This window comes from Eumetopias jubatus, unplaced genomic scaffold (genome assembly GCF_037043125.1).
Source record: "Eumetopias jubatus isolate StellerSeaLion01/CBP00866 unplaced genomic scaffold, mEumJub1_p1.0 scaffold_9, whole genome shotgun sequence".
NCBI classification, from domain to species: Eukaryota; Metazoa; Chordata; class Mammalia; order Carnivora; family Otariidae; genus Eumetopias; species Eumetopias jubatus.
This window is the reverse complement of record NW_028274815.1, coordinates 80,476,005-80,490,270: the sequence shown is the minus strand read 5'-3', so window position 1 is coordinate 80,490,270 and position 14,266 is coordinate 80,476,005. Positions and strand designations below refer to the sequence as shown.

The 14,266-nt window shown below is 45.4% G+C and overlaps 1 protein-coding gene across 3 annotated transcripts in view; it reads left to right on the top strand.

The window, feature by feature from the left end:
- The first annotated feature begins 268 nt into the window (after positions 1-268).
- Positions 269-14,266, top strand: part of TBC1D8 (TBC1 domain family member 8) — a 100,866-nt gene continuing 86,868 nt past the window's right edge. For all 3 annotated transcript variants that reach the window (XM_028103855.2, XM_028103854.2, XM_028103853.2), the window contains exon 1: positions 269-527. In XM_028103855.2, coding sequence (XP_027959656.1) covers positions 401-527 — 127 coding nt within the window. In that variant the 5' untranslated portion in view covers positions 269-400. The remainder of the gene's footprint in view (positions 528-14,266) is intronic.

Here is a 14,266-nt window from a genome sequence, read left to right as displayed (position 1 = left end):
AGCGAAGAGTCGAGGCGCTCCCCGCAAGCGCAGCGGAGAGAGGAGGGGGGAACCTAGCAGCAGGGATGGGACTTCCTCCCTCCACTCCGGAACTGTGCGCTGGAGCAGCTGGGACTCGGAAACCCAGGCGGCGCCGCGGGAGCTGGAGGATTGGGGGTGGCCGGTGGGCGGAGCCGGGGCGGGCCGGTGGGCGGAGCCGGGGCGGGGGCGGGGCCTGCGCGGCTGCGCGGGCTGCGAGCGGCTTGCTGCGCCGGCCGCGCTCCCGGGACTCTCGGAGCGCAGGACGCCGGCCGGCTGCGGTCCCCGCCGCAGCCGCTTCCTCCCCAGCGGGCTCGGCCCGGCGCGGCAGGCGGCCGGGGCGATGTGAGCCGGGGCCCGCGGGCGCGGTCGGACCGCTGCAATGTGGCTCAAGCCCGAGGAGGTGCTGCTGAAGAACGCCCTGAAGCTCTGGGTGACTCAGAAGAGCAGCTGCTACTTCATCCTGCAGCGGCGCCGCGGGCACGGCGAGGGGGGCGGCCGCCTCACGGGTAAGGGGCGCGCCGGGGCGGGCGGGCGCAGCGGGCCGGGCCCCGGACCTCGCTCCCCGCCGGGCCCGCGGCCCCCAGCCCGGGGTGCATCGCAGGTGGCGATTTCGTGGGAGACGCCGGGCCGGGACGGCCCTGCCTCGGGCTTGTTTTCCTTTCTTCTGCATTTCTCTTGCAAGCCCCCGTCGAGGTTGTGGCAAAAGGGACTTGCAGGCTCGTGCGTTTTTGCGGGCGAGGCAGGTGCCTTCGCTGCCTGGCCCAGTGACCGCATGGAGGCCAGACTTGGCTCAGGAATCGAAGGAGAAACGCCGACTGGAGCGCGAGCCGAGGGGGCAAGGGCCGCCCCGGCAGGAGCGCAGGCCGCGGTGCGGGGCCAGGTGATAGTGGGGTGCGCCCCGGCCGGCCCTGACTCGGCCATTTGGAAGCGCCCGAGGCTCCAGGTGGTGTCTCGGCTGGGGACACACGGCCGGCCCACGGCCCGGCGCTGCTCGGGAGACCCTGGCAAGCCGGGACTGTCGGGTCTGTGGGCACGGCGGGCCGGGGACCATCTGCGCACCCGGAGGAGAAACTGAGGCAGTGCGAATCCCAAGCTTATGATCGTAGTAGCAAAACTGAGCAGGTCAGTTACCCCTTCCCCCACTTGTTTCTTCCAAGCAATGATAGGAGGAAAAAACTCAGGCTTGTAAAATTTGTGAAAAACAGCATTTTTTCTAAAAGTTATTCTCCAGAGCTCTGTGAACATCAAGCATTTGGAAAAATTGAGGCCAGCTGGCATAGCTGGGCCACCTGTTTAAGTGGGTCAATGGAAGAACAGTTTATTAGCCTTTTTCATTTGTGTCTAGGGAATCTATATGAAATTTCTAAATTTTGGAATCTGAAATAAAAGAGACCTTAGACCTTTTTCCCCAATTACATCCCTCCTTATGCTGGGAATGAGTATGAGACCACGGCTGGAGAGAGAGGTCAAGAGACTGAGCTTGGGTCCCTAGGCTTACTGTTGGTGACTCCACTGTTTGCTTATTCTGGGGGAAGGTCCTCCTGGAGTAAAGTCTAATGGGGAGATGTGATCAATAGACCCCGAAACAGCAGAACTAACTGCAAGGGGAATTACCTTCCTGTACTTGAGACTCTGAAGGTGAGAAAGCTGGCAGTTGGATGCCCTAAGAGGGTGGGCTTCGCTGCGTCTCAAGGAGTGGGTATGACTTGGTGGCATTCTGGGTGGAAGGGTGGTAGGGTGGTTGAGGAATCTGGATGAAAGGGGGGTAGTGGGGTGACTTATGATGGTGAGTAGTGGGAACAGCTTGGGCAGCAGGTGGGCCTGCTCTGGGAGAGCTGCTTTAAGCTCTGAGGGAGGAGGGAGTTAGTGTAGGAGGCAGGAGGCCATAGAGGCCTTGGTAGGTCCCTTCATGCCAGAGCTCTTGGGAAATCGAGGTTGGTGGTGCCCTGTGAGGCCCACCAAAGGCGAAGAGGCCGGAGGAGCGGTTTGTCCCCCCAGTCCTTTAAGGGCAGTGTATTTTAATTTTTGGTATGTTAAGCATAGTACCTGGCCTGTAAATGGTCTCCTTTAGTAGAGGGTGAGGACAGGGTCTGAACATATGGAACATCTGCCCCGCAAGTGTTTTTATCACTTAATTCACTGCTCGCTGACACTGTGGGGTGTTCTTGTGGCTGCCTTGGGAAAGACTTCAGGGTATTCGACTTCTAGCAAGGGAGACAGGTCCAGACAAGCCAGGCAAAGCCTCAGATAGGATGCCTGATAGAGAATGAGGTCAACCTCCCTTCCGGAGAGCCTGGCTTTACTGTCCAGAGTCTATCTGCGATAAACTCAAAACGATGCAGCCCCCCCTCCTTGTTGCATTCCAAAATCAAGGAGGTCACATGTCATCCCACCTGTGACATTGGCCTTTCTTGGTGTATACTTTGGTTTGGGCTTATAGTGAGTTTGCACAGTTTTCTTGTTAAAGGCAATATGATCGACCAAAAAAAAAATACCCCACAAAAAGATGACACTTTGCTTTATTTCTTGGGGACTCAGAACCTCCTGTTGATTGTGAAAGTGTGACATCTCCTTGGCTGCTGGATTCTTTACCTTCAGGTTTTTAGCTGGGAAGCAACTAACCAGAGCCATGCTGATTGAGCAATCCAGAGTTACCACATCCACCAATGGGCTGGTCTGAACCCAAACATGAATGTTGTAAAGTCGAGACTGTATGACACAGAGGGCAGCTTCATGTTGGTGGTGGTTTTCAGAATACATAGAATTCTAAGTTAGCAATTTATTTTAAAGGTTTAAAACTTAAGACTGAGTTTATGAAAATAATGAAGGCTAACATGCATATTCTGACTGGTTCTAGGCATTTCTTTGGAGAGAAGCAAGTAGAAATGGTTAAGAGGGGTTGGAAATAAAATGTAAGGGAGTGGTAATGAAGGGTCTTTTTATTGTGTTGCTGAATTTGTTATTTGTAGGAGCTTAAACATATGAGATCTCTATTGGCGTTTAATCTGACATGTTTAAAAATTGCCCACCTTCAGAAATAAAAGGTTTTCTTTTTTTTTTTTTAAAGACTTTTATTTATTTGACAGAGACACAGCGAGAGAGGGAACACAAGCAGGGGGAGTGGGAGAGGGAGAAGCAGGCTTCCCGCTGAGCAGGGAGCCCGATGTGGGGCTCAATCCCAGGACCCTGGGATCATGACCTGAGCCGAAGGCGGACACTTAATGACTGAGCCACCCAGGCGCCCCTAAAAGGATTTGTTTCTTTGAGGATTATAATTAATCTTCCTGTTAATACACACACCCCTATATACATTCCCTATATCCATCTCCAGTTTTATTTTCTCCATAGCTCTTTCTCACTTTTTTTTTTAAAGATTTTATTTATTTATTTGAGAGAGAGCGAATGAGAGAGAGCATGAGAGGGAAGAGGGTCAGAGGGAGAAGCAGGGAGAAGCTCCCTGCTGAGCAGGAAGCCCGATGCGGGACTCGATCCCGGGACTCCAGGATCATGACCTGAGCTGAAGGCAGTCGCTTAACCAACTGAGCCACCCAGGCGCCCTCTCACTTTCTAATATACAATATACTTACTCATTTTGTTGGTTGTTTCCCCATGCTAAATTGTCTGTTCTGAGGGTGGGCATTTTACCTATGATGGTGCCTAGCACAGAGTATATGCTCATTAAACGTTTGTAGGATGAATATGTGGATGAATATATGCATGAATGATGGATTCTACTTTTCACTTAAAAGCTGGGTGGGAGTGGAGGTCCAGCTTTTCTGACAGAGGCTGAGCTGATCACATGGGACAGGAACATCCCCTCTCTCTCCTGGGCTTCCTGTTTACCTGGCAGTCTGATCACTGTGGAAAGCTGGAGGGAGTGGGTGGGAAACAAAGCCCTCTTCTTTTTTTTGTAGCACCCTTCTTTCCCAGGGAAGGATCATGGCCTCAGCTTTTCATGTGGCCTGTTACCACCCCCTAGGACCTGTCTGGGGAAGGAAATCCTGGGCTTGGGGACGGTAGTAGGAGACAGAGACCTTTTCCTCCAGTTAGAACATGGTGTGGCTGAATGTAGCATCATAAAATGTTTCCAAAGCTCCTGGGACAGAAGTGATTTTGCTGCTCTGGAAGGGAGGAAGTCAAGGTATACAGGTATTCACTTGGATACAGTCTCCAGCCCTTGGGAGTATTTATTATTGTTGTTATTATTATTTTAAAGATTTTTATTTATTGAGAGAGAGAGAATGGTAGAGAGCATGAGAGGGAGGAAGGTCAGAGGGAGAAGCAGACTCCCCGCCGAGCAGGGAGCCCGATGTGGGACTCCATCCTGGGACTCCAGGATCATGATCCGAGCCGAAGGCAGTCGCCCAACCAACTGAGCCACCCAGGCACCCGATTTTTTATTATTATTAACTTTTTTATTTAAATGTAGTTGACACACAATGTTACATTAGTTTCAGTGTATAGGAATATTTCTTAAAAAGCAGGGAGTGTGCTTCTCCCTCTGACCCTTCCCCCTCTTATGCTCTCATTCTTTCTCTCAAATAAATAAATTCTTAAAAAAAAAAAGTTCATTGAGCTCTGGGAGAACTGAGTGGGAGAAGTTAGCATTTGGGAGGTGCAGACAGAACACACCATTGCTGTCCTCTCCCCCAGTGTTCCCTGAAGCACTTAAAATGAGCAGCACAAGTGTAACTTTAAAGACCGAATGTCACCACCCAGATGGCCCCTCTGAAGGATTTTCTTTTTCAGTGTTGTGTGTTCCTGTATAATCTTGAATTTCTTTTCCCAAAGAAGCTGGCAGTTAAAAAATTGTAATTTGAAGAAAATCTTGATGTTTTCTGCTTTTCAGAATGTTTACCTTCAGCCCCTGTTCCTGTCATTGCATTGTAATAGGGGCTAACAGTTTCCCCAATAGCTAGGGTCATGGGGAGGAAGCAGGGTGTATGGAAAATAGGGGCTTTGAGGCAAGATAAGTCTGTTGCTTACAAATCAGGGCAGAGAGACCTTGAGCTAGTTTATTTCGTTTCGTTGAACCTTAGTTGTAACAGCTTCAAGACAGGGACAATAATGAAGTTTACTTTAGAGGGTTACAAACTATTTTCCACTGTGGCTGTACCGTTTTACATTTCCACCAGCAATGCATGAGAGTTCCAATTCAAACAAGGCTTAAAGTTAAAACTATATGAGGGGCTTAGCTGCATTTGCCACCCCTGAGATTTGGGAAAAAAAAAGGGGGGGGAAGTAACACTTAAAGAATTGACTAACGAAAGGCTTCTTAGAATAAACGTGTTGTAAAGAAAGAGGTTTGCATTGTAGTGAAGGATATAGAAAATACTTATCTATTACCTCAGTATGTATGTATGTATTAAAGATTTTATTTGAGAGAGAGCATGCGAGAGCGAGTGAGTGGGAGGAGGCACAGAGGGAGAGGGAGAAGCAAACTCCCTGCAAAGCAGGGACTCAGTCCCAGGACCCTGGGATCGTGACTTAACTGACTGAGCCACTCAGGCACCCCTATTACTGCAGTATTTAATAAGTGTAATTGGAAAGTTAAATATTTAAATAGCAGTTTGTGCTAGCAGGATTTCCTTACAGAGCTTCTTTGAAACCCTTTGTTAAATCCTAGTAAATAAAGGGAACTTCACCTTGGTGTTCTAGGCATTGAGTGAGTGACCGTGCCCAGAGTGAATTGCCTGCTGTCTTTGGAACAGTGTTCTGAACAAAGTCTGGGGGATTTGAAACTAACACCAGGGATTCATGTGGGGTCACTAGCCTTGCTCAGAATGACTCTGTTGAAAGGTTGGAAACTGGTGAAACCCAGACGTTGCCTTTCTTGGCTAGACCATTCCTATTGGTTGTAGTCTTGCTCAGGTAGCTGAATTTGTTGGTGGTTTTTTTGCCTGCATGCATGCATTTATTTCTTTATTTATTTAAATTAGGCTCCACACCCAATGTGGGGCTTGAACTCACGACCCTGAGAGGAAGAGTCACATGTTCTACCAACTGAGACAGCCAGGTGCCCCTGAATTTGTTGGTGGATTTAATTTTCACCACCAACAAAACTCTTCGGTTTAACCAGGCAGTCTTTGCATTGTGTAGATCTCCCAGATATTGGCTAAAGAGTCTTACATGCCTTGGTCTTGTTTTCCAGAAGCGTAATAAGGAAGAAACACAAATAAAGGAAGTACTTTGATTTTTAGGAGCATAAATTGGAAGATATCTTCCAATACAGATATGCAGGTAAAATAACTGATAACGTTTTTAAGGGCTGATAAGCCATTAATAAAAGCTTTGGGGTTTCGAACAGTTGCATTTAATGAAAGCATAATAAGGGCACTGTAATTAGGTAATCAAACAAGGCAGGGACTGTGTCCCTCGGGGAATAAACTAAAAATTCAATAAACTAGCTCAAGGCCTCTCTGCCCTGAGGTACAAATGTGTGGGTGGTGCACTAGCAGGGGCCAGCCATTTCAGCCTAATTGGAACCCTTTAGGAAGAGCTGAAAATGATTGAGAGGCTTGTAGCTTTTAAAGAATTCATTTATTAGCTGTGAAGGGATAGAATTTTATGATCTTGACTCTGTATTCTGGCGGCACTGGTTAGAGGAGGAATTTATTTTAAATGAAAGTAGTAAATCTGATCATATTTTCAGGACAGATTTTCCCCCTAATTTTAAGAACTTTAATCATTTGTATTGAAATCAGCCCCGAGCAAATTTTAACAGCTGCTTGGGTGTATCATGAGCTATCCTGTACCACCTCTCAGGCTCTTTCTCCTTCGCTTTCTCCTTGTAAGCACAGACCCTCCAGCTTGTCAGGTACTTCCCAAGACCTCACCTTGCTGTCCCTTCGGCCTAGGGGTGCCCTCACCTCCCCCTCTGCCTGGCTAATTCTTTTCTCCCCCTCCCACCCTTCAGATCTCAGCCTGAGTCCACTGCCTGGGGATGGTGCCCTGGACCCCTCCCTCCTCTGATCCAATCTTCTACCCCCCTCTGCTTTTCCTTTATAGCACTCACACTGTGCCATGATGTGGCGCTTTGTGGCTTTATCACTTTCTAGGGAGCCAGACCATGAGCTTCAGGACGGAGTGGTGAGGTGGTCCCTCACCACTATGCCTCCAGCACTGGAACGGTTTCTGTTGCTAGAGCACTCAATAAAAACTTAGTGAATACATGGATGTCCAAGTAGAATTGATAGGTGTGAGCCTTTGAGGCTGAGAAATGTTTTGTGTCATCCTGGAAATGGGAATTATGCAAAAAAACTGGAATAAATAATATAGAGTGTTGTCATTGCTTTTTCTCACGCCTGCGCTGCGTGCCTGTAAGGACTAGCCGTAGTTTGTCAGCTGCACCAGCCCAGCTGTTAGAACTGCCCCTTGGTAACCTTTATGTAAATGATCCTATACGGACCCAGAATGATTTCCCTAGTACATCACCTGCCAACTGACACAGCTCTACGAAGTTGAGTCATTAATATTCTTGAACATTTGGTGGGTCTGTTGTTACCACCAGATTTTATTTTTCTGCTTCCTGCTTTTCACTTTTAAAAAAGGAAGGAAAAATCAACAGCCAAATCAACAGCCCCAAAGAAACTTTCCTTAGGAAAGGATACTGTATTCTGTGGTTGGTTTTATTCTGAACAAGTAGTTACTGATAGAGAAGGGAAATTAAAAAATAGTAAATAGGATTGCAGTTTGCCTGAAGCTTTAAAATAGGAAATCTTCTGGGTGGCTCAGTTGTTAAGTGTCTGCCTTCGGCTCAGGTCATGATCCCAGGGTCCTGGGATCGAGCCCCGCATCGGGCTCCCTGCTCGGCAGGAAGCCTGCTTCTCCCTCTCCCACTCGCCCTGCTTGTGTTCCCTCTCACTGTCAGATACATAAATAAAATCTTTTTTTTAATTTTTTTTTAAGATTTTGTTTATTTGTGTGAGAGAGAATGAGAGAGAGCATGAGAGGGAGGAGGGTCAGAGGGAGAAGCAGACTCCCTGCCGAGCAGGGAGCCCGATGCGGGACTCGATCCCGGGACTCCAGGATCATAACCTGAGCCGAAGGCAGTCATCCAACCAACTGAGCCACCCAGGCGCCCTAAATAAATAAAATCTTAAAAAAAAAATAAAATAAAAAATATAAAATAGGAAATCTATGTGCATAGGAGGATGTAATGTAAATATAAAGTATAAGTAATACAATACCTATCACCTGTTACTAAGAAATAGAATATTTACAGAGTTTAAGAGATCTCTTGTGTGTTTTTCTGATTACATTCCCCTCCCTAATCAATACATTGAGTTTTGTGTGCTTTTATAACTTTATACAAAAGGAATAATACCGTTTTTTGAAGCTTGTTTTTCCATATCCCAGTTATATTTATAGATTTACATATACATATATATTTATGTTTCTCTAACATTGAACCATGGTGATGTGTGTGGCCACGTTCATTCATTTTTTGCTCATGAGTAGTAATCCATTATTCATTCCCTTGTAAGTTGATATTTGGGTTTCTAGTTCTTTTTTTTTTAATTACAAATAATGCTGCTATGAACATTCTTGTATAATGTTCATATGTGTGAAAGTTTCTCCAGAGGATATACCTGTAAGTGAACTTGTTGGGTATGTCAGCCAAAATGGGCTAGGTTATGCTGTGGTAACAAACACCCCAAACATCTCTGTGGACCCACATTAGTTTATTTCTCCCCCATGGTATATATCCAGTGTGGGCCCCCAGGGTTCTCTTGTGTAGGCACTCAAATACGGGCTAATGGAGGCTCCATTCCTAATGTTTCCCTGGGTACGTGGTAGCGGGGGAAGCAGTTTGGTGAATCTCATGCTGGTTTTTAGAGCTTGCACCTGGAAGTGACACCTATCCCTTCTATTAACTTTATTTACTCACCACCCTGAGCTCAAGAGTCACATGCTCTACCGACTGAGCCAGCCAGGTGCCCCTATCACTCTGTATTGGCTGAAGCAAGTCACATGGCTCTGTACCCTCAGGCGTGGGGAAGTGTCTTTTTTTTTTTAATTTTCTTTATTCATAAGAGACAGAGAGGGAGAAGCAGGCTCCCCACGGAACAGGGAGCCTGATGCGGGGCTTGATCCCAGGACCCTGGGATCACGACCTGAGCCGAAGGCAGACGCTCAACTGATTGAGCCACCCATGCGCCCCGGCAAGTGTCTCTTTCTTAATTTAGGAGCTGTGTGTGTGTGTGTTTGTTTGTATACATGCACATGTGTCTATGTGTTCTGTATTTTCGAAGTATTAAAAAGTTTCTCTGTGACTGGACTTTTCATTTTCATTTTTATTATCTTCTTGAAGAACCAACATTCTTAATTTTCATGCAGTCAAGTGTACAATCTTTTCCCGCAAGAGTTTAGACTTTCTGTTGTTTAAAAAGAAGTCCTTAAAAGCGAAACTCTAGGGTGATGATGAAGGGGAATCCTGAGGTAACAGCTGAGAGACTTCTCGGTCCAGACTGGCGTGGGGCGGAAGGCTGCAGGAAGGCTCGGAGGAGAAGAGAAATGGGTAGAGCACCTAACTTTCTTGCACATGCTGAAGGGAGGTCTGCATACTAGAGAGGAATCGTGAGTAAGTTGTTACTTTTATTTATTTCTCTTAGTGTTTGCATGAGGTGGGGGGAGGGGCAGAGGGAGAGGTTAAGCAGGTTCCATGCTCAGTGTGGAGCGGGACTCCGGGCTCAGCTCAGTCTCACAGCTCTGAGACCATGACCTTAGCCGAAATCAAGAGTGGGATGCTTAACTGACTGAGCCACCAGGCATCCCTTGGGTAAATTATTGATATGTAAAAAGCTAAATCAGTCAAGAATTCTGGGGCAATTATGAACTCCAGGGAAAATCAAAAGTTGTACAGGTTAGGACAGGTTTCACAGTTTTACTGCAAAGCTCAGCTCTCAATAATGTTCACATAGTTATAATAATGTAAATATTGTCTAGTGATCCAACCAAGCCTAAGTGAGGTGTGAGTGCTAGGTGGTGGTGGTCAATGAAAAGGAACTAAACCCTCTACTTCTGAAAGCTGTCGGTGAGTGATTCAACTAAAAATTCAAGAGATAGTAATACAAACATATTCTTCAGAGATGCAAAGGTAAAGGCAAAAAGAATCAGTTAAGAATTGGAGGTGGTTGCTTGCGGGGAGGTGGGAAGTGAGAGTAGGGAGGGGTGGGGGGCTGTTGTGTTTCTCACCGAACCTTGTAGAATTATATGTTTCTTTACATGCACATGTAAATTGGATAAAATGTAAACTGAATCTAAAATTTGGGAGAGCTTGGCATTTTTTCTGGTTACCAGCTCTGTATGAGTAATGGGGATAAGGAGAGAGAGGCATTGAAGCATTGTTGCATTCTTACCTCATGGACCATGATTACTCTTGGATTGCCCATGCCTCAGATATCTGTCCTCTCAGTAAACTATATTTAGCTTTCAAAATGTCTAGCATGTGTGGGGTGTGTCAATTTCACAGAGACTTAGGAACTATTTTCAGAAATGCATCTAATCTAGTCAGGTACTTTCATTTGAAATTAAAAGATAGCTATTCTGGATTTTTTTTCCTCTAGAGAGGAAATCAGTTTTGAGTTATAAGTTTTTATCTCTGACCTAGCCTCAGAGATGTGGTTCTATGACTAACCCATTCCTTTCTGGGTCTCAGTTTCTTCACCTGCAAAACAATTACTAGTATCATTATGATTATTATAAGAGTTTTATAATAACAGTGGAAGATTTCATACTTCAAACTGTTGTATTTTCTAGATATGTTTGCAAAATCCATTTAATTATATGTATTTAGAGAAGAAGAAAAAACCGAAAGGACATTTCATTCAACAATGCCAGGCCCTGTATTCTCATGAAGCTTATCACCTAGAGAAATGGGGAAAGCTAGTGGTGGTGGTAGGGTGATAATTAAACCACGAAATACAGAATTATAAATGGTGGTAAGTGCAGGGGAGGTGGGGGCAATGAGAGGGAATAACAGGAGAGCTAGTTTAGGGTGGAGTGTCAGGATGCATTTCTCAGGACCTGTGATCTCAACTAAGACCCACAGGGTATGTAGGATGGTGTTAGGTGGGTAAAACATGGAGGAAAGAGCTGAGCAGAGGAAACAGCCTGTGTAAGAGCTCTGTGGCCTCTGAGAAGCTGTCTGGGCAAGTTCAGTTTGATGTGCTTATGAGCTGTCTAGAAAGGCTTGTAGGGGGAGGAAAACACAGGGGGGGCTGGGGAGTGGTCAGGAGAATGGGAGGAAATGAGCAGAGTGTATTTCCCAGAGGTCAAGAGAAAAGTGTATTCAAGAAGGAGGGAGGGAAGCAGGATGGACTCTGCAGTATGGTATGGAAAGGCTTGTGGGACCTTGACACCCTCAGTGGGAGCAGTTTGGGTGCAGGTAGGCGGGATGTAGGAGTGGAAGGCTGGGGAGGAAATAAGCATGCATGTGGAGGCAGCTTTATCAAGGTGGGATTTGGTGGGGTTTTGGTTGTTATTACAAACTTATTATTTGTCAGCAAATGGTAGAGGGTCTGTTGAAAGCTGCATCTGTAGGTGTGAACTTGGGGAGGGGCTGCTGGGCCTCGAAGTGGGCAATGGCTAGGATTCGAATAGATCAGCAAAGTAGATAAGGTAGCTAGGTGAGCAGGACCTCAAGAGACAATTCTCCAGGAAGTTTGGTTTGGAAATAAGGTTAAGTACTCAGTACTGCGGGGGAAAAAACTACCTCAAAGAATCTGTAACTGACTACCAAAAAGATGAACTAACTTAAATGGATCCCAGGCATGTTGGCTTAGCACTGGATAGTGGTTGTGTCACCAGCCGAAAGAAATTCTCTGAGGAAACCATGGCAACTTAAAACTTGATTGTTACTTGCTTGGCATTTGGTGCCATGTTGAGGTGCCTGTGTGTGGGATGTCCCTTGAACCATCGTGTTTGGGGTTTTCACTATGTAAATAGTCTTTTGTTTTCAATAATGATATCAGGATTCAAACAATAGAATTTATTTCTAGAAGGAAAATACAGATTAAATATTGTTTCAGTAAATTACAAAGATTGACCAGGAAGTTTGATATCCTGAATAATTGAGTCCATTCAACAGAGTTTTAAATAAGTTCGTGGCCCAATGTTTGGGATATAGGGATGTTTTAATAAGGAAATGTGTTAGCATTCTTAAAATAGGATTGTCCTAGGGGCACCTGGGTGGCTCAGTGGTTAAGCGTCTGCCTGTTAGCTCAGGTCATGGTCTCAGAGTCTTGTGATAGAGACCTGGGTCAGGCTCTGAGTCTGCTGCTTCCTCTCTGGGCCCTCAACACCCGCCCTGTGCTTGTGCTCTCTCTCAAATAAATAAATAAATAAAATCTTTAGAAAGTGGTACTGGCCTAGTGATGAAAGTTTGGAAGGAACCTCTGCATTTTTTCACTTGTGAAGCAGTATTTGCATGACAAACACAATTTTAAAAGGAAGAAACAGCATAGTTCAACCTCAGGTAGAGATTAGGATATTACACCTACCCTGGGCGCATAGTGAGCTAAAGTTGGATTTTGAGTTTCTGTTATATTGCTATTATAATGAAAAATAAATGTAAAATGTAAGCAAGGCATTAAGATTCCTTTAGGAATGTATAGCTCACAATGTTCCATCTATCAAGGATTCAGTCACAGCAAGGAGCCCAAATGTGTGTGTGTGTGTGTGTGTGTGTATACACGCATGCACATTCATGTGTGTTTTTGTTTTAACCTTTAGCTTCCTTACGTTTTTGAGATAAAGGAGAATTTGGACACTCATTCAGATTTCAAAGTGGACACTGTTTAATCTCAGTATAAAGGAGCTGTCTCATAATGTGGGTATTAGTTTCCAAAATCACATTGAAGAACAAAAATTGCTTGAAAAATAACCCTTAAAATCATCAGGGCCCCCTTCTTGGTAATCTGTGCATGTTACTAGAGTTCCTGGGAAGTGGGGGCCTCTGTGGAGCCTCCAGCCCCCTAGGGAGCTCACACCAGGGCCCATTCTTCTCGATTGAGGGGCGGTCTACATGAGTAGTTGTCTTGCTTCTGGCCAGTGCATATTGTTGACTTTGATGAGTTGAACATGAGATGTGTGTTTATTTGTACTGCCGCTTGCTGGTTTGAGGTAAAAGACCTGAGCCAGCTTTGCAGCCAGGTGAAGCTAAGAGTGATCACACTACCCTTGGGCATAGTAATTTGGGAATTGCTATTAGGTGAGGTGGATGGTAGCATTTACTGGAGCTACAGTTCTGACGTCTACTGTTAGATGCTTGCAGTGAAAAAAGGTCTGCACTAAGTGGATGTTGTTTTGTCTTGCAGTCTTTTGCTTGTCCTCATTTATCCAAATAAAACGTTCGGGTTTGAGGAAAAGGGGTTGGAGAGCCTCTTGAGGAATGGGAAAGTTCTCTTCACTAGGATGTGTATCCCACTGTAAAAGCTGCTTTTCTTGTGTGATTTTTAACTTCCTATATGACCTGGAAAGCCAGATTTGAGTATTCTCTATTTCATAGCCAAAAGTTAAGTTAGAACCATATGTTAGTACATTATTTACTTTCTTTGAATTAAAATTTGCAGACACCCTAACTGTAGGCAAAGCCAGAAATGTGTTGGTGGTGCCTGAAATCTTGGTAAGGTTCAAGACCAGAGTTTCCATAGGTGAGCATCCATTTATACCAGGTGTGTGTGTGGGAGGGAGGGAATGGGGGGGAAAGGAGGGAAGAAGAGAGAGGAGGGATAAGAGGGAGGGAGGGAGAATCTAAGAGAGAGATACAGCAAAAGAGATCATAATTGCAGCTTTGGAAACACAATCTCTAATATGCTGTGTGTATAGTATTGCCGTATACATTCCCGAAAAGTTGTATTTAGAATCAGAATAGTATAAATCAGATAATTTTCCCATCACATCTTCAGAAAGATGTACATTTTAAGTACAGAGCACATGATTAAAACATATGGACAAATCTATAAATTTAAAAATCTACAAATATAAATATTTCAGAGGTAAGCATGTTTTTTTATTACAAACTAAGAATAACTTGATTGATCAAAACTGTCAAAAGCCAAAAAAGGGGGATGGGGACCTTTGTCTTCACAATGTCTGTGGTAAAAGACAAAAGAGGCTGAGGATTAAAGGAAGCTAGAGACATGGCTGAGTGTAATGCCCAACCCTAGAATGGGTCCTGACCTGGAAGGGGAAACATGCTACCAACATGCTGTCGGGTCAGCGACGACACTGGGATACACAT